At 52.8% G+C, this 19,374-nt stretch overlaps 8 protein-coding genes across 8 annotated transcripts; 5 read left to right on the plus strand and 3 right to left on the minus strand.

The window, feature by feature from the left end:
- Positions 1–204: 204 nt before the first annotated feature.
- On the plus strand, positions 205–2,280 carry J4E93_009502 (uncharacterized protein; the record flags this gene model as incomplete). The annotated part of the gene is made up of 1 exon (XM_049347393.1): positions 205–2,280. One exon carries the CDS (start codon positions 205–207, stop codon positions 2,278–2,280), a length of 2,076 nt encoding a protein of 691 aa, XP_049195399.1.
- An 824-nt stretch (positions 2,281–3,104) lies between these two features.
- Positions 3,105–3,597, plus strand: J4E93_009503 (uncharacterized protein; the record flags this gene model as incomplete). The annotated part of the gene is made up of 2 exons (XM_049347394.1): positions 3,105–3,375; positions 3,455–3,597. 2 exons carry the CDS (start codon positions 3,105–3,107, stop codon positions 3,595–3,597), a joined length of 414 nt encoding a protein of 137 aa, XP_049195400.1.
- Positions 3,598–3,899: 302 nt separating this feature from the next.
- UBC1_2 (Ubiquitin-conjugating enzyme E2 1) lies at positions 3,900–4,692 on the minus strand (the record flags this gene model as incomplete). Its single annotated transcript, XM_049347395.1, has 2 exons — positions 3,900–4,379; positions 4,432–4,692. The coding sequence occupies 2 exons, from the start codon at positions 4,690–4,692 to the stop codon at positions 3,900–3,902; spliced, it is 741 nt and encodes a 246-aa protein (XP_049195401.1).
- A 687-nt stretch (positions 4,693–5,379) lies between these two features.
- Positions 5,380–6,952, plus strand: MTS2 (26S protease regulatory subunit; the record flags this gene model as incomplete). Its single annotated transcript, XM_049347396.1, has 4 exons — positions 5,380–5,382; positions 5,435–5,500; positions 5,584–6,652; positions 6,702–6,952. The coding sequence occupies 4 exons, from the start codon at positions 5,380–5,382 to the stop codon at positions 6,950–6,952; spliced, it is 1,389 nt and encodes a 462-aa protein (XP_049195402.1).
- Positions 6,953–7,848: 896 nt separating this feature from the next.
- J4E93_009506 (uncharacterized protein) lies at positions 7,849–10,161 on the plus strand (the record flags this gene model as incomplete). Its single annotated transcript, XM_049347397.1, has 3 exons — positions 7,849–8,355; positions 8,456–8,510; positions 8,558–10,161. 3 exons carry the CDS (start codon positions 7,849–7,851, stop codon positions 10,159–10,161), a joined length of 2,166 nt encoding a protein of 721 aa, XP_049195403.1.
- A 521-nt stretch (positions 10,162–10,682) lies between these two features.
- On the minus strand, positions 10,683–12,016 carry J4E93_009507 (uncharacterized protein; the record flags this gene model as incomplete). Its single annotated transcript, XM_049347398.1, has 2 exons — positions 10,683–11,594; positions 11,651–12,016. The coding sequence occupies 2 exons, from the start codon at positions 12,014–12,016 to the stop codon at positions 10,683–10,685; spliced, it is 1,278 nt and encodes a 425-aa protein (XP_049195404.1).
- A 1,473-nt stretch (positions 12,017–13,489) lies between these two features.
- On the plus strand, positions 13,490–15,045 carry J4E93_009508 (uncharacterized protein; the record flags this gene model as incomplete). Its single annotated transcript, XM_049347399.1, has 2 exons — positions 13,490–13,750; positions 13,801–15,045. 2 exons carry the CDS (start codon positions 13,490–13,492, stop codon positions 15,043–15,045), a joined length of 1,506 nt encoding a protein of 501 aa, XP_049195405.1.
- A 3,005-nt stretch (positions 15,046–18,050) lies between these two features.
- J4E93_009509 (uncharacterized protein) lies at positions 18,051–18,554 on the minus strand (the record flags this gene model as incomplete). Its single annotated transcript, XM_049347400.1, has 2 exons — positions 18,051–18,406; positions 18,470–18,554. 2 exons carry the CDS (start codon positions 18,552–18,554, stop codon positions 18,051–18,053), a joined length of 441 nt encoding a protein of 146 aa, XP_049195406.1.
- Between the last annotated feature and the right edge of the window lie 820 nt (positions 18,555–19,374).

The following is a 19,374-nucleotide window of genomic DNA, read 5'->3' on the forward strand; positions in this document are numbered from 1 at the left end:
AGGTTCTTATCTTTCATGCCGTATGAGGCTGTACTATCTTTCGCGCCTTCTTCTTCCGGTTAGTGGTGCCGCTCGCTTCTGCTTTCACCAAGTCAAAGCTTGAGCGCATATCAAAAAGCTTGTCGTCCCACCGACAGCTTGGTCAAGCACAATCAACAGGTCTTCTGCACTTGACCGGACCGGATAACGGTCTACAGAAGCAAGATGCTGAAGAATATCCTTCTCGCTTCACTCGCGTTGAGCGTGTCGGCCGTTCCCACATTCCGGCAGTATGTCGAACGCGACTACAATACCAATCTCAACGTCAAGCTCTCTATCGAGAATGGTCTCCTGGATACTCCCACCGATGGCCGCATTGTGTTGATGTTTGCTCCCGAAGGCGAAGATCCCCTCGACGATACAGATGTCACTTCTTCCCCCAATAAGATTTTCGGAAAGAACGTATACAACTTCGGTCCTAAACAAGCGGTATCCTTCTCTGGTGGAAGCAACGACAGTACCGCTACCGGCGTGTATGGCTGGCCAAATGTCAGTCTGAGCGACATCGACCCAGGCACCTACAGTGTGCAGGCCTTCCTCACCCGCTATGAGACCGTCACTAGAAGCGATGGCTCGAAGGTCAGCGTCAGATTCCCATGTGGCGATGGCGCGCCAAATGTAAACGGCTATGGAAGCTTGATTACATCGGCTCAAGACGTTGAGATCTCCGAAGGCGGCCAGACTATCGAATTGACTTTCAACAACATTACAGCTGTCGAAAACTTCGCCGGCAAGGAAATTGGCGGATGCAACCAGGGCAACTACGAAGACACAGATACGCTCAAACACATCAAGATTCGCAGTAAGAAGTTGAGCAAGTTCTGGGGCCGCGACATGTATGTTGGTGCCAACGTCGTACTGCCTTCTGGCTACGATGCAGCCGACAAGAAAACACAATACCCTGTCATCTATAACCAAGGTCACTGGCCGGCCGGCGAAGGTGCATACAACTATGGCACCGACGAGAAGTTCACAGCAGCTTGGGACGCGGGTATCATACCCGGAACCAACACGACCGCAGCGCGCCCGGCACCCAAGTTCATCATGGTGACTTTCCGCCATGAAGCTCCATACTACGATGACTCGTATGCCGTCAACACTGCCAACCTTGGTCCTTACGGTGATGCTATCAACGAAGAGCTGATCCCCCATATCGAAGACACTTTCAACACCATCCGCGCACCGTATGCTCGTGTCCAGGATGGAGGCTCGACTGGTGGTTGGGAGTCGATCGCCAACGTCATCTACCGCCCGGATCTCTTCGGCGTGTGCTTCTCTTCCTACCCCGACTCTCTGGACTTCCACCGCCACCAAGATATCGAACTGTACAGCGCTGCTAATGCATACCAACGTGCAGATGGTAGCTCTGTCCCCAGTATCCGCACTCACACCGACGGCAAGGAGGTGATCCTCGCTACCGCCGCGCAGGAAAACCACTGGGAACTTGCCTTCGGCACATCATCACGCTCATTTAACCAGTGGGATGTCTGGAACGCCGTCTTCGGTGTCCAGGGCTACAACAACTATCCTCTCGAGCCATGGGACAAAGTCACTGGCGAAATTTACCCCGAGGCAGTTGAATACTGGAAGCCGTTCGACCTCAGCGACTACGTCGTCACCAACTTCAACTCTTCCCGCAACCTTGGTGCTGCCTTGGCTGGACGTATCTTTGTCTACGTAGGCACTTGGGACAACTACTTCCTCAACGAAGGTGTCATGGAGTTCCAGAAGCGCACCGATGCCGTTGGCGGAGCCGGCTGGGCCAATGTCACGATCCTGCCCGAGAAGCCCCATGGTGGTAACTACCAAGCACGCGAGATCTGGGATTACCTTGAGTTGGTTGAGCGCTGGGTCTCAGACCACGCCCCTGATGGCTCTACTCCACTTTCCCCTTCGGCTACCGCACCCTCTACCCGTGGAAATGTATGGGAGGATGTCATCAAATACGGTGGTCGCAAAGCAGCCGTCAAGCGTCAAGCAGACCCGAAGATCGAAGATAAGAAGGCTAAGGTGGGCCAGGAGGTCACTGCGAGTGTTGGTCGTTGGGACCCGGGTGTTAAGCTTACCGCGCAGTGGATCTTAAACAGCAAGCCCGCATGCGAAGCTTTTAGTGTAAAACAAGGTGCGAGCGTGAAGTATATTCCAACAGCAAAGGGTCATATTCAGCTACATGTCACAGGAGAGAAGCGAAACTACGCGACCGAGACGCGAAAGAGTGAGCGAGTACTCGTGGGAAGGTAATGGGATACCAGGAAATAGACATAGATCAATCAGCGTTGAAACACCGTTACACCGCATTGCAACCATGAGCATTCGCGGCTAACCTTTTGCACATAAGCACTTGTGGGGTTATACCGAAGTTTCGCGCATACATCTAAGCCGATGCTGGTGTTCCTGCATTCGAGAAACCACATGTCCAGGATCCGGCGTGTCCCCATTTAGCACGGCGCCACTTCCGCATAGGCTAGCTCGGAGATTTACAGCTCCACTTACCTCACCGAGGCAGTATTAATGAAAGTCTCTAATCGATCGTCGCATTCACAAAGATAGAAACCCAGCATCTGAATCTCAAGAGAAAGCACGAGACAGAAGACACGCAAGCTAGAAGCCCAGTAGCCCAACTCTACAATCTGACCGCCTACACAAAGTTCACAACTACAAGTCCTAGCCCAAGAATCCACACCGTCTCCCTTCTCCACGTCGCGACCTAGACACGCGCCGATGGCTCGGCCTTTATCGCCGTTACCGAAAGAATTACGACCGTTGCATCTGAGCACTGACAACTAGGAACTTTAAAGTGCTCACCCAGCGTCAGCAGTAGCGGTATTTGTATGAGCGCAGCCCTGGAGTTATCCAGATGCTAGGACCATGCTAGGCGCACGAGGACGAGGCGGTGGGTAAATGCGCCGACCAACAGACCGCTCTTGACGTCGTCTTACGGAGGGAGATGGGCATATAAGATGGTCTTGTCATCGCTTTCTGGGCTTTACCATCATCATCGCCATCGCTTCCAACACAACACAACACAACAACTCCCATACCCAACCAACCAACCAACCACAACAATGCACTTCAGCACCGCCCTCTTCGCCCTGGCCACCGCCGCCACCGCCGCAAACGCCAAAGTCTACGGCAAATGGAACGTCACCATCACGCAGTACGCGCTCGACTCTGGCTTCAAGTCGCAGAGGCTGCTCGCGGACTTTGTGTCTGACGAGTACTCTGGCAAGAACGTCATTCACACCATCTGCGACTACGAGTACGACCCGAGCAGGAACCCCAAGGAGAGCAAGACCTGCAACCCTCCTACTTTTGACTACGAGTATGATGGTGAGAGTAAGTTTATCCTTCCGGTTGTGACATCCTGATCCCAGGGTGTTGTGTTTGTAGAGTGGAATGCTAATATGTGGAATAGCTGTCAAGGTCCAGCAGAGCATCGAGAAGCCTAATAAGATGACTGTCTTTGGTGATGCTCCTCTCACTCTCAAGAAGGATCCAAAGGTTGAGGGTGTCTACTCGAACGGCGTCTTCATTGACGCTGACCATGCCACCGCGTAAGCACCTTAATCATCGACACACTATAGATCTTAGACAAGAAGAGGAGGAAAGGCCTGTACATATGACATAACGAAACAAGAAGGATAATGTAACAAACTTTGATTGAAACTACATTGCTACTCGCTAAGAGAGCGCCTACGCTATTCCCGTGATCATGTACACCCAACACTCCCAATAACCCATAGAATAACGCCGCCTCCCATGAAGAATGTAATGGATGTCATGGTCTGAGGAATGAAAACGCCCGTGCGCCCTGGAAGTCGAACAAGAGATGCTGAATCGAAACAAGATATGGGAAGCTACTATGCTTCGCCGAAGAGTCGAGCAGTGATGTCTCCCATATAAGCTTCTTCCAGCTCGTAGTCTTCGCCGCCCATGCGATCGATACCAACATACTCGAACGAGGCGACCACAGCGTCGACATCGAAGCCCATAGCGACAAAGCGGTCTACTAAGTCCTTGTTGTAGCCTTTGTACGCAGCCAGCTTGGACTGCTCTTCGTTTTGCTTCGCCTGCTGGGCCTTCTTCTTGATCGACGCCGCTGTGGCTCCCCCGCTTCCTTCAGCAATCTCCTTCCGTGGCGCACCTGCGAATGTGACGGCCCATTCGCGTGCCTTGTGTTCGAATTCGGCGGGGTTCCGTAGCAGCATGCCGGCGACTTCTGCGTCTTGTGGATCCTTTGGCTCGGGTGTGCTGAGCAGCGATTGTAGCGAGATCAGAGCGGACTTAATGGTCAGAACTGGCGACCATTGTGAGGAGAGGGTGTCGAGACAGATGGCGCCCTACTACTATTAGCTTTCTGAAGCACATTCGAAGATGTTGTCTGTCACTTACCGTTTGTGAGCTGACATTGGGGTGCCAGATCTTGGTCTCGAACTTCATGAGCGGTGGGCGGAAGGGGTATTCGCTCGGGATCCGGATGTCGACCTTGTAGGTAGCTCCCTCATATGGTGTGTCAGGAGGACCGTAGAACTGCCCCCGTAGATGTGTGAGATCTTCGCCATTGCCTGCCGGCTCGACGACGATCTTGGAGTGCTGATCGTTGTGGATATCGGCAATCTCCTTGGCAATGCGCCTGTTGCGGTTGGAAGTCATGGTGATGGGATATGGTGGAAGTTTCGGGGTGAAAAGGGCGATGAAGAGGAAGTGTGACGAGTAGGCAGCAGGTAGGCGCGACCAAGGTATTTCTAGGTAGAGAAGTCAGCCTCAGGCTCCGCGAAGTGGTCCCGGCTCCACCAAGTTGCAGTGCGGGGACTGTGTCATACAGGTCTTGGAGTGTCTGAGAGGGGGCTGTGGCGTGGTGATTCACCTGAAAAGCGATTCGAACGTACTGGACCTACTCTGAGACCTTGTCTGGTAGCGATGGAGAGTACCTCTTGACCCGCGTGGGGAGCTTTGAGCTGGCTCGCCGGCGGGGTCGAAGCTCGGAGGGAATACTACAACGGGGGGTTCGGGAATCTGGTGGGTGAAGAAGAAGTGTTAGTGAAATGGAGCGCACAGCGAGAAATGTGCAGCTATCGGACGGGGCCTGACGTGTCTGTTGCTCTATGGAGGTGGAATGGTGAGGCTTCCAGCGGCTCGAGGCAGTGACGCCACGAGGCGCTAACCCCGATCCTCCGACATCCACGAGCTTCGGAATCAGCGCATCAACACCTCTTGCAAACAACCACCGCCTCACCACCGCCATCGCCCGTTACCACCACCCTCGCTGTGGTTCTTTCTCTTCTAGTCGCTACATACTGTCGAGCGCCTGATTCGCCTTTCATCACCTGATCGCGTGTCATGGTAAGATCGCCTCCCTCGGAAACCATCATGGCCACATGCTAACGACGTGCAGGGTAACCAGCAATCGAGTGCTGGAGGCGGCGGGCCTCCAGGAGATGACAAGAACAAGAAGGACAAGGTATGTGCTGCCCCACGACACGTGGTGATGGCTCTCGGGAGTCCGCTATCTGTTGCCTCACCGCACTAACACGCCCTCTGCAGAAGGAGAAGCCAAAGTACGAGCCGCCGCCACAACCCACAACCCGCATCGGCAGGAAGAAGAAGAAGGCCGCCGGGCCCAGCGCCGCCGCCAAGCTCCCGACCGTCTACCCGACCGCACGATGCAAGCTACGCTACCTCCGAATGCAGCGCATCCACGACCATCTCCTGCTCGAGGAGGAGTACGTCGAGAACCAGGAGCGTCTGCGCAAGGCCAAGGCAGTGAAGGAAGGAAACGCGCCCGCAGCCAATGCAGGGGATGCCGAAGACCGGAACGCCGATGAGCGCTCACGCGTCGACGACATGCGCGGCAGTCCCATGGGCGTCGGCAACCTCGAGGAGCTCATCGACGACGACCACGCCATCGTTTCCAGCGCCACCGGGCCCGAGTACTACGTCTCCATCATGTCTTTCGTCGACAAGGATCTGCTAGAGCCTGGAGCGAGCATCCTGCTGCATCACAAGTCAGTTTCAGTCGTCGGTGTGCTCACAGACGATGCCGATCCGTTAGTATCGGTCATGAAGCTGGACAAGGCGCCCACTGAGTCGTATGCGGATATTGGTGGTCTAGAGCAACAGATCCAGGAAGTGCGGGAGGCGGTCGAGCTGCCCCTGTTACATCCGGAACTTTACGAGGAGATGGGTATCAAGCCCCCGAAAGGTGTCATTCTCTACGGTGCACCAGGTACCGGAAAGACACTTCTGGCCAAGGCTGTGGCCAACCAGACCAGCGCGACTTTCCTGCGTATCGTAGGTAGTGAGCTGATCCAGAAGTACCTCGGAGACGGTCCCAGGCTCGTACGACAGCTCTTCCAGACCGCCGCCGAGAACGCGCCCTCCATCGTCTTCATTGATGAAATCGATGCTATCGGTACTAAGCGTTACGAGTCCACATCCGGTGGTGAGCGTGAGATTCAGCGAACCATGTTGGAGCTGCTCAACCAGCTGGACGGATTTGACGACCGTGGAGATGTCAAGGTCATTATGGCCACCAACAAGATCGAGACACTCGACCCTGCCCTTATCCGTCCTGGTCGTATTGACCGAAAGATTCTCTTCGAGAACCCCGATCGTAAGTTTATTCCACACTGCCTGCAATGCATATGCTAACCATAATGCAGAAACTACCAAGAAGAAGATCTTCACCCTCCACACCTCCAAGATGTCGCTCAACGAGGATGTCGATCTCGACGAGTTCATCAACCAGAAGGATGACCTCTCCGGTGCCGACATCAAGGCTATCTGCTCCGAAGCTGGTCTCATGGCGCTCCGTGAGCGCCGTATGCGCGTCAACATGGAGGACTTCCGCACCGCAAGGGAACGTGTCCTTAAGACGAAGACAGAGGGTGAGCCAGAGGGCCTGTACTTGTAAGCGTAAGAAGCATAAGGGAGGGACATTATCTTCAACACCCAAAAGCAATGTGCAAGTGTATTAGTACAAGTTGCACATAGGAAACATCTCGTCACTACAGGCTTAATACTCGAACAACATATAGACCCTTCTAATTTTCGTGATGTATTCGGGCGCGTAGCCATATTGAGTTCTTTTGGTCGAAATGTCACGGGCTGACAATAGCAGCGATGCATGAAAGAGGGCTGCTTCCACCACGCAAGAGGAAGTCACCTTCTTATCCATGATCGAAATTCTTGGGACTACTCAGTGGGTGGTGGCTTCCTGCTAGATGTTCTGTCCAAGTCGTGGCTGCCTTCAGGGTGTGTAACAGACCGTGCACAGCTCGCGTCATCCGATCAAAGTCAAGAGGAAATTACCTCCCCTCCTATTTCTCCTATAAGGTCGCCTTCTTCTCCTCTGGCCCCTGCGAATGGCTTTGTAGACGCGAAACCGCAAGAAATGCCAATTGATCTTGCCAGTCTGTCTTCATCCCTCGTTGCACATTTCCAGTCGAGCTCGGGGTTTGCCAGGTTGAGCAAGAGCACCACGACAGCAAGGACACACCGCATGGGCGGAATATAGCGGGGAAACAATGCCTTATTGCCTCAACTCTTCGTAGGGACCCCGCCTTTACCCAGGTAGAAGACTCCGCAATGTGGTCCACAAGGGTAAGAGACGTGCACTAGCTCGCCCCCCTTGGGGTATATATACAGCAATTCACGACCCGGATCTGCTATCTCATCTTCCCCACTACACTTTATCCAGATTGGGTTGCGTTTCAGTATAGCCATCTCATATCAATTGCGCCTTTGGGGCAAGTCCGCGCAGTAACCACAGAAGACTACCACTGCTCCCGACTCAGACACCAACTCGAAATGTCACTTTCTGTTGCAACGGCGGCGCCCACCTTCAGCGCGCTCAATAAGCCTCAGAAACGCGCGCTCATTCTCCGCGACCAACTTCGCTATGTTGACCCGACACATCTGAACACATTCATCGAGGGCCTAAGCAACGACGAGCCACCCACATACACTAGTGTAAATGGCGTGGTCAAGCCTGATCTCGTCTTTGTTACCCTCAAAGAAGAGGCCACTCGTTTCGATCTCGGAAATGTCATACTACCGGAAGAAAAGAACGCCATACACCGTATCTACCTAATGGTGGAGGATAACCAAGTCCAGATGCACGTTGAAGATCCATTGCCTCTGGAGGAGGATGAACTTGATTCTCATCCCATTCATGGTTTCATCGCTCGTGGTATGGTACCTTTGTTCAAAGAGAAGTATCAGATTCTCTACATAAAGGTGAACAAGATCAACGAGGCGAGGCGGGCTGCTTACAACATGCCGTGCCAGGCACCGTTACTGTTCGATGACGGAGAGGTATGTCTGTCCACTCATCGGTGGCTTTACGAAAATTATCGCAAGACGTTGCTTTCAGATGAATCGAAGCGTTTGAGTACTGTTGACTGACATCAAATAGACTCTTACTAGGCTCAACCCGATGAAAGCTGAGAACGACCGCGCTCCTACTCACAGTAAGTGCAAAAGACATAATGAAACTTCAGTGCTGACAATAGAATAGCGAGGAAGTCACGAAAGCGGCGTCCGAATGACGAGGTCATTCCCCATGTCTCCAACAAGCGCAAGCGCGCTGGTCTCGACATAATTCCGGAGGATGTGAAGAGCAACATCTTTAACACTATCCCGAGCAATATCAAGGTCGACCTCTTCAATTCAGTCGTCAAGACTGCGTTCCCCAACTTCAACAATCTCATGATTGCGTCTTGGAACGTGGTCACGATCTACTCTTCTTGTGGTAGCGACTTCCCGGAATTACATACGGCCATTGTCGATCTGAAGAGTGTCCTTCAAGATTTCGACGAGACTTTTGGTCAACGCGTGGACCGCGTCACGCCTAGTTACAGGCACGACTTTGGTGGGCCTTCGAGGGATCGTAGAGATGGAAACGGTGACCAAGACCGAGGTTCTACCCAGGATCCAAGCCGTCGTCACGATCACCAAGACAAACACAGTCATCGCGATGGAAACAACTCCAGGACTCCCGTTCCCCCCTTTGTACGAAACGGAGCAGGGAACGCTGAACAGCTCGGCAATGCCACTGCCAATGATTCGGCCCAGTTCGAAGATGACATGGAAGTTCCTGTCGATGACGTCGAGAACATTGACGACGTGGCGGAACCTGAGATGTCACCACCACGCGCGCTCCAGTCGTCTCAAGCCCATGGAGATTCAGACGATGATTCAGACGACGATGATGACGAAATTCCTCCTGTGGATCCCCGCTCCACTCAGCGACTTGCAAACCAGAGCGTGGCTCGCCAGTCCCACCCAGAGCGTACCCCAGAAATCCATGATAGAGGAAGCGTTACTACGTCGGCAAAGCCATCACCGGGCCCACAGTACACTCAGCAAGCTCGCGAAGTCAGCGGAGAGCCCCAAGAGCAGTTCGTCGACGAAGCAGATGCTGAGGATAGTGCTCTTGTCATATCTCAGACAGCAGGTTCAGAATTGGCACGTCGTCGTGAGGAGTATGCGTCCTCTGTGCAGAAGAAGTCTCAGAGCGAAGCCCTCACTACTAAAACCAGGGCTGTATCTAGCCCCCGGAATGCAGCGATTCCTGAGCAACCGCTTGTAGACGAGGCCGACCCCCATTCCGAGCACGACCAGCCTGTACCGCAGCTCGACGATAGTCCCCCTGCCATTCCGACTTCCAGTTCGCCAACTTCGCCACCTCCGCTAAAGAAGAGAAAGAAGGATCGCGAAGCCGAGTACAATGCCGCCCAGCTGGAAAAGAAGTACCAGGAGCGCAAGGCCCACATCCTCCACTCTTTCCAGAACGACATAAACAAGGTGCCACAGAAGGCCCGCAAGAACCTTCGAGAGATGGAGGCCCTGATCGAGCAGCGCAAGAAGTATGAGGCGCAGGAGCAAGTTGACAAAAGCAACAGTAAATCTGGACAGACTGCGCGCCCAGGTACCACCGCCGGTGGCATGTTCGGCAACTACAACACCAAGTCCCTCGGCAAGTCTATGCTGGGCCCCAAGAAACCGACAGGCATCGTGCCGGTGGCTCCGATGTTCCCCAATGGCACTAGAAAGGACCCGAGAGATAGTGTCTCCAAGGGTACGATGGGGACTACTCCCCCGTACGGCCGCGGCCGTTAACTTTCTATGAATACTAAATCATGCGTAGCACCTCGCAAGGAGAGAGTGCAGTTTAAGTACCTGAAGAAGTATGTCAACCGTACGTCTAATTGACACGTGGAGACTCCGGGGCGGATTCAATGCGGGATTGGATTCTCGCATAAGAGTACTAGCGTTTGGCAGCGTCGGCTCAGTCGAACATGGATGGAATTGCAAAAGCATTGGTTATACGTCGGCTCTCGGACTAGGCGGGTGGATGAGTGGGAGTGTGGTGAGGTCCATGAGAGGCGAGATTGGTTAAGCGTTGGATTTCGTACACGACGCAACGGGTGGTGGTGTGAAGACCCTCAAGACAAGTCTGTGTGCAGCAAGATCAGCGAGAATGAAAAATTGATTGTACAAACCCCCTTGAAACTCCTTGTGCCGCTCAACCTATAAGCACCATGGTATCTTTTTGAAACCTCTAGAACGCCATGCCATGCTGTCTGATATGAATGAACGCCATGTCCGTATGCAAACCACTCAATCTCCCTAATACATATCTACTCCGCCTTCTTACCCAATTCCGGCCCCCAAAAAGCATCAGACTCCTTCTCATACCCCTCCCTCGCCAACTTCCTCCTCTTCGCCTTACTCTCCTCCAACGCATCACCCTGCACGGCATCCCTCTTCTGCGCCTGATTCAACTTGACCAAATCAACCTTATCCGGATCCCTACAATTCTTCAACTTCTGCACCAGCGTCTTAATCTCCGCCTTATGCTTCGCTTCCTTCGCCTCGCGCTCTGCCGCCGGCAACGACGCATTAACATAGAGCCGATGGCTCGAGATGAGCGACGCGCAGTTGCGGAGCGTAGCGAGGAGTTTCGCGTGGATAGGACTGGACGTGGGGACTTTGAGGGAGAGGTAAAACAGCGTAAGCGGTTCGTCGGCGAGGAGATGAGCCGCGAGCCAGATCTGCGAGGGCGTATACAAGAAATACGCATCCGTCAACACCGCGACCGTGCGCAGCGTATTCGTCGCAGCACCATACGCCGCATTCACCCTCTCCTCGACCTTCTTCTCCGGCATCTTCATCGCCTGCGCCCCCACTTTCACGGGCACCGCACACATCTTACTCTGCACCTCTTTCGGCCCCCCCGCCAGCTCCCCCGAAGGCCCTTGGTACTTGCCCCGCGCCATGTCGAGCATCTCCATGTGTCCGGCTTTGATGGCGCGGAAGGGGTGGCGCACGTCGAGGTTGTAGCGTAGGGATTGTACGATGATGTATTCTGGGGCGAGCACGTCTTCCGAGGTTACGGCGCGGCCGGCGCCTTCGGCGTACTGGGAGACGTGGATGGGGAAGAGCTCGACTTTTGTGGCGAGGAACATTATTGTGCGGAGTATGTTGTTGACGTGGTAGGTCATGGGGGAGTTGTAGAGGTAGAAGCGGCGGAGGAATTGGATGCATGTTGCCTGGGGTGGGTTAGTGGGTGTCTTTTTCTGTTTTTGTTTGAAGGTTGGGGACGTACGACGACGTTCAAGGGGAAGCTGTAGTGGTTCCCTAAGGCGATTGCGCGCTCGCAGAATTCGTTGACTATCTTCAGTTCCTCCTCTGCTGTGAGGCAATTGATCTCCGTCACTGTCTGCATACGCGCATCTGGGGTATTTGCACCGCTGGTCCCGCTCCCATTCTCTTTATCCACTCCCGCTTCCGTGCCGATGTTGTCTACGGCATCGTTGCCGCGCTGGGCTCGTAGACGCGCGACATTAGCTTTGACGCGCTCGGTGGCTTGCACGTTGATCTTCAGGCGCTGTGCAGCTAGTTGTGAGGCGGTAAAGGACCAATTGCGGAACTGCGTGGAGCTGCGATAGAGGTCGTCTTCGGTGAGCTGCATCGTCGGGGTGATTGGCCGGCGCTGGGGTGGGCAGAGTTGGCCTAGGACGCGCACTTGGGTGGTGAGAAGGGACGTCGCGACGCCATGGCAGGTCCAGCCGAGGCGCGCTTCCGTTCCGCGCTGACTTTCGTTCCGCCAGCACTCTTCACCTCCAAGTACTTTTGCCTGGCTCTATCATGTTTTGCATCACGTGTCGCATCTTGCGACCACCCCAGCATTATCCAGACGAGCGTCTTGACGGCCTTGGCTGTACCTGTCCACCACCCAGGGTCAAAGCCATGGCAGTACCACGACCGTGGACCTGTCAAGTTACTAGCGACTTGGAAGTACGCGATGCATGCAGCTTCCAGGCAAGCCCCATCGTGGTGCTGTCTATAATGCCCTCAATTGTGCTCAAGAAAGGCATCAATTGAGCTCAAGCAATGCTCATGGACAACACTACAAGAGACTGTCGCCCCCGCGCTCTCGGCCATGTCCCGTCCGCATTTCCCTCAGTCGCCACCTTACTCTCTGCCTCATCTCCGCCACCTATGCTGTTCAACTCAACGACTCTCATGCCAAGGCCGACCATGGAGATCGCCCTTCCGCTTTCCCAGTTACGTACCCTCGAGATAAGGGCCTCGGTGCCGCCGTAGACGTCTACCGATACGCACAGTCGGTTCTTTACTTCTCCCGGCTTCTATTATCAAGCATTTTGGGCCGAAATGAGCACAGCACGGTGTGCTTCTCAGCTTCAAGCACATTCTTGAGGACCAGAATGGCGACATCTGACATGCGTTTCCCTCTTCTGGGAAATCAGCATGAAAACCCTCGTCTATCGACGTACAGCATCACTCCGGTTAAAGTCTACCATCGGCTTACACGCTCACCACCTTCTCTAGAATCGATAGTCGGATTCAAAGCTCTCTGCAGTCATTTGGTCGTGGTGGTCCAGCAGCTCTTGGCACACAAAGCAGCTGCCTCTTCCGGTTACGCTATCTACCAATCTCCGTCTCCGCGCGAGAAGATCCCACTTTAGCTTGCACCGCATTTGCTGTAACCCTGCCTTGTTCTCGGCCACCAGCCCTGCAGAATACTGGGGTACACTAGCCGTAGCTCCAGCTCCCATGCTCGAATCCAAGGCGGAATGCTTGCCAAGCATCACACGGCTCTCGGCGTACATGAACGGTTGCCTGCGAAAAGCACCCCCAAGAGTCACCAAGGCGCGCCCAGCACTTTACTGCGTCTAACGGCCGCTGTCGTTTCTTCTATACGGTCTTGGTTGCGGCTGCTAACTTTTCGGAGTACCTACGATAGGAAGGTATACTCATGATAGTCATGTGCGGCGTCCTGCACGAGTCTGCATTCTGGGGACTCGGTGGTTCCGCGAGTGTGGTGCAGCGAGGCAAACATGTATAAAATGCTGCTTCCTGCTCCCAGGTTCTCGGTTCATCATCAACTGCCAATTGTCAATCCGCAGTCTTGTTCGATACGATGAAGTGGGCTACTATCACCACGGCTTTGTTGCCTTTGGTCGCCGCTCATGGCTTCACCCACCAGCAATATGCCTCTGGAGAGGTCATGGACCTCATGATGAATGGAAAGGAGGCTGCTTGGGCTAAGCAGCGCGCTGCTGGCGCCTACGACAGCAAGCGCTGGAACGGTTTCTCTAAGAAGAGGACCAACAAGAACAAGATCGAGTGCAAGCACGGCCGCGTTGAGGCTGTCAAGGGAGACGCCGACCAGACCTACAAGGTAAGCAGGATTTAGATCAATGAAGATGCGCTCAACTAACAACGTCACAGTGCAAGAACATCGACATGTACGACTTCAAGACGCACGAAGAGCTCGGTGATGCTATTGGTGAGGGCAGTGGTTCCTGGGGTTGGTCGCACAAGGGCCGAGACTTCATTGCCATCGGTCAGACTTACGGTGCCTCCTTCTCCGAGGTCACCAAGGATGGTCAGCTCGAGTACCTTGGTCGCCTTCCCGCCAACAACGACTCCGTCATCTGGCGTGAGATCAAGGTTGTTCGTGACAGCCTCATTGTCGGCTCCGAAGGTGTCGGCCACCATGTCCAGGTCTTCGACCTGAAGAAGCTGCTCAAGCTTTCCCCCAAGAAGCCCTACATTTTCGACATCAAGACCGACACTGCTCTCGTCGACATCAACCAGGGTATCAAGGGCCGCACCCACACCGTCGTCGCCAACAACGAGAAGAACTACGCCGTCGCCTGCGGTGCTGGCGGTCGCCCTGGTCGTAACGACACCTGTGCCGGTGGACCCATGTTCATCAACATGGACGACCCCACCAAGCCTTACGTCTCTGGTTGCAACGGTCAAGATGGTTACACTCACGACGCTCAGTGCATTGTCTACCGTGGACCTCACAAGAAGTACTACGGTCGTGACATCTGCTACGGCTACAACGAGGACACCCTGACCATCTACGACGTCACCAATAAGGTTGGCTTCGGTAACGCTGGTGCCATCATCTCTCGTACTCCTTACGTCGGTGCTTCGTACACCCATCAGGGTTGGGTCCTCGATGCCATGTGGCAGACCCACATCGTCATGGACGATGAGCTTGACGAGGGCCAAATCGACCCCAACCGCACTGCCGTTGACTCGCCCGCCAAGGACGGCTTCGCCGTGACCTACATCTGGGACATCCAGAACCTCGAGGCGCCCGTCGTCACCGGCTACTACAAGACCACGACCCGCTCCGTCGACCACAACCAATACGTCTACGACGGTCTTGACTACCAATCCAACTACCAAGCCGGTCTCCGCATCCTCGACGTCTCCAGCATCCCCAAGTTCCCCGACGGCTCCAAGGTCAAGGAGATTGCTTACTTTGACGTCTACCCTCCGGATGATGTTAAGCCCGGTGGTGGTGACGCTCTCTGGGACGCTGGTACCTGGTCTGCCTACACCTTTGAGTCTGGCTACGTTGTTATCAACACTATTGACCGTGGTGTCTTTGTTGTTAAGCAGGCGGATGTTAAGGGTAAGAGGAGGGGTCAGGGCAAGTACTGGGGTAAGCACTAGAGTGGACCTGGTAGGATAGATGCCATGCGCGGTAAAAGCGTAGAATGGCAATAAATAAATGAAATGTTCAAACAAATTATGCAGCCTCCACCCGAACACGTGCATGGTTTGTGAAAACGTGACAGTCATCTTGTATGGTTTCGCAACAAACGCTATACGCATTTCATGCCAGGCCTCGGGCTTGGCCTTGGAAAGCATATATAATCAGCCATAATTGTCATTTACTCTTTCCTTCCTTATCAACATCATTCTATCTCGCATTACCAAAAGAGCATGACGACTTGTGCATGTTCTGTTTCGCTTTCCTTTTTCAAAATGCCGCGCTCACTCGGCCATGGGGTCGCGCCTCCACTCCAAAAGAAAACTGTCAACTTAAGAGCCGAGACCTGATTCAACTGTTTTCATTCAAAAATCTGTTCACAGCGACATCATGAGGTCAATCCTCTGCAACCCCAAAACAGATATGGCGGAGCGATGGAATTACGATCGGCTTTCCATGGAGCGCTTTCGAACACGTACATGTCAGGTCGACACGTCTTTTGATGCCGACAAAAACCAGCGAAAATCTTTCGCATGTGCTTCCGAACGAAAATGCTGGAGTATACCACTCATGAGCGAGCGGTCGAGCACATTGCAAACTTGGATATCTCAAAAACACAATGTTGGCTCCAGATGGACTTGTGGAGTATGGTCTGCCGAGAACAAAAGATGAAATGACTAGAATCATGGACTGACTGGGCGCTGAGAGCGGGTATAAATATCTCGCTCAGTGTCTCTTGTCTTCTTTCCTCACAACATTTCCGCGAGGGTACATTCCAAAAGTTACATGATATCGATCAATGTCTTCCTGTCTTCCCGCAAAAGCTGAGAGAGTGGTCCGACATGTGTCCAAATCAAGAATCCCAAATCCCCATGTTCCTGTGCGCTCCTCCAAAAGGCCTCAGTCACCGGCAAACGGCCTGGGCTTTCCAGTAGCTCAGCCTAGTCATAAACATCCTACACATCGCGTATGCGACTCTTTCCACCACTTACTCTGCATTGCGGAAGTATCAAAACTACAAAGCAAGTACAAATGTTTGCTGTCCAAACAACTTCGGAAAGCACTGGATGTGTTCTCCTTCTTCTTCTGTTCGAAATAACAAAACGAAAGCGACATGAAAGATGAGCTAAAAGAATGCTATTGTCTGGGCCATGTGTTTGTGCTGTTGCGATCTTCTCTACTCAAAATCCATAGTCTGGGCTATTCATGAGTCCGAAAACGAAGCTGGGCTGTAGAATGTGGAGCAAGAGACTGGTGGGAGAAAGTCAACTTAGCAACGCCTTGGGGAAATGCGCGTCTTTACGTCTTTATGGAGTTGTTGCGATTCTTTTGAACGGCTCCTCACGCTAGCGGGTATAAAAACCAGTCTTTTTCTACACAGTATCTTCTCTTTCTCATCGCACACTTGGGTGTTGTGCATTCCCCAAAACTTATTGACGAAAGTCCGTATGTCTGTGTCTCTGTCGTTCTTTTCAAAATCCACAAGAACAGGACTTATGTCCTTTGTCTCCCCCTCCCGCCCTCGAAGAAGCTTGGTCAATTCTCGCGTTTGTTATGGTCAAAAAGTGTTTGAGTGCGCGCGCAAGCTGAAGCAGTGCGAAAAGCGACTCGAAAAGGAACGCATGTTTCCGCTGAGCAAGATGATTGGACACCGAAAAGTGATAAGACACTTGCTATTTTGCTAGCCGTTCGGGAGTGAGGATATAAAAGCTTACTGTGGTCTGTTCCTCCTCTTCTCTCCTACAATACTTCCTTTCAAATAATTCCAAAACTGGTTGACGTTCTTCATATGGACTGCTCCTTCATTCTTCAAAAGACTTATCAGACCCACGCATGAGACCGGGTCTTTCCGCTAAAATACAATAACCTCAACTCCATGTTTTGCTCGTCACCAAGCTTACACATCAAACTTGCGCGATGCCGATGTATGATCTGGTCGTCTCGAACAAAATTTTAGAGCAGTTGACACATGTGCCGGCAGAACGCTGAGAAGGTCAGCTAGCCGTGATCAAAATCTTTGGATCTATGCCTTTTAAGGCTGTCAACAGACCTTGGAATCTGTCTTACGGCTCTGTACAGGTATAAAACCTTCCTATTTTCGCGATAAAGTCCTCTCCACTTCAACATCACTATTCCTTTCTTTCCTCCAAAAAAGGAATTGTGGAGTATCATGAGATTCCTTCGCTGGAAATGCGACAAACGATGTACGATGGCGCCCGCTGGCCTTATGACTTCAAACTTAGATTATACCTCCCTATGACCTGAAAATGTCTGAGCTCCTTGATTCGATCAAACCTAGCAATCTTCGGGACAAAACTTCTGTTCCTAGGTGTCCAAAAAAAAGGATAGAGTAACTGCACATTTGCGGTTGTCCAACGTCTGCGGGAATATCGCTATAAAATCTTCTTTCGGTTGTAAAGGAGATTGCATCCAGAGCTACTTCCAACTCCCAAGTACCGAAAGTACTAGATCTCCCTCCCATGGATCTGTTCTGTCGACTATGTTCGGCTGTTGTTTGAACCAAAAGCAGGAACCAACGCCCGGATGACTCTTTTTCCAAAGATGGTCAGGAATCGTACCATGTGTTCGAGAAACTGAGATTGTAGATGTTCAACGAAGTTCGTAACGCACATGTGAACTGAAATTGAGTACTCAAAAGACAGATACGTGATTTTCATGTGTGTCCGAAGACGTTACTCAGATGTTGTAGCGCGAATTATCCACGAACGCTAGAACGAGGAAGTGTATAAAGCTAGCCGTGTCTTGCTGCGAGTGGGTTAAGCCAAGATACACCTCCAGCAGTTCATCAAAACCTTACGCTTCATATTTGATGTGGTTGTTGTCTCGCGTCCTGCGTACGATAATGTCGAAAAGGCCCCTGGCCGCATCTCATGTCGCCAGAAGCGCAGGATCATAACCATACGACTTACCGCCATACAGAGATGCGTCTAGTCTCTTCCAACCCTCAAAACCAGTACATCCCCTCCGTCTCCCCACCCTCCTTCCCAACCTTCAGCTCCTCCAAACACTTCTTCAACCTCTGCGCAGTCGCCTTCCCATACGCCTCATGCTCATTGAAATCCGGCATCTCATCTTTCCTCGTGATATCCGTGCGCACCCAAACCATCTTCTCATCTCCGCAAGAAGCTTTGATCTGCGCAAACATCTCGTCGTTGAAGCCGCCTCCAAGAGCCACAGCAGCGGGCCGCTGGCCGTAGTTCATGGAGCCGATGTTGGGGGTAGGGTTGGCTGGTGTTCTGCATAAGATGATGTGAGGGATGGAGATGATTGATTCTTCGACGGAGAGGTTGATGTGGATTACTGGATGGATGTGTTAGTTGAATACGTATGTGTGATGTGTAGCTCGAGGGTATCGCGGCATACCATCGTATTCTGGTTCCACGCCCTCGCGAACAGCCTTTGCGATGTTTGGGTTCCTGCCACAGACTACGATTGGGATGGCTGACATTGCGGACGTGTAGAATCTCGGACGCAGTCGATGGAATGATGAGTTTTGTGCGGTGCCGATGAAAGTTGATCGAGATATAGGTTGATATATTCGTCTGACGATCATGTAGTGCTGGCTGGATTATGAAGAAACGGCGTCTAGATGTGTGCTGACGTGGGCGTGGCTTCGTGTTGTAATACCCCGGGGCTATGGTGTCTAGTTAAATCCGACGCTAAGACAAGATGGTCTCCAGCTTATGGCGGAGTTGATGCTGTACAACATCTGTCATCTTCGACACCGTTCCCATCGACATGCGCATCGCTAAATCGTCCCCAACATGTACACGATGTGCGACGACGCCGGCCGAAGGTGGTGACGATCTGGTCACTGGCTGTGCGTCCTTCGGCACGTTCTCTCCGATGTCGTCACCAGCGGGGGCCCAAGGCATCGCGAACGTTACTATGAGTTGAACTTCAAGGTCGCCTCACTCGGCTCAGAACATTGCTTAACGAATCGAGTAGGCGACCATGCGATCAGAAGAGTACTAGCCTCCGACATCACCCTGGTCGCCACAACTGTGCCGCAAACCACCCCGCGCTTGATATCGCATGTGACTGCATTTGCCAACCCACTGTCGCATAGTGGGCATGTATGCAACTTCACAGGAAGACAGTCGCTTCTTCCCAACTGTACACTCTTACGAGGTCTTGCATGGGCATGAAAGCACCTCGTTCTATCCTCAATCACGCATCTTGTCAGGTATCCGATGAACAGCAATACAATGGCTACGGAACAGCGACTTGAAACAAGTCTCCCCATTTTAGGCTCACCATTTGTCCCC

The sequence above is a fragment of the Alternaria ventricosa genome (assembly GCF_023758065.1).
Source record: "Alternaria ventricosa strain BMP 2768 chromosome Unknown scaffold_22, whole genome shotgun sequence".
Lineage (NCBI taxonomy): Eukaryota > Fungi > Ascomycota > Dothideomycetes > Pleosporales > Pleosporaceae > Alternaria > Alternaria ventricosa.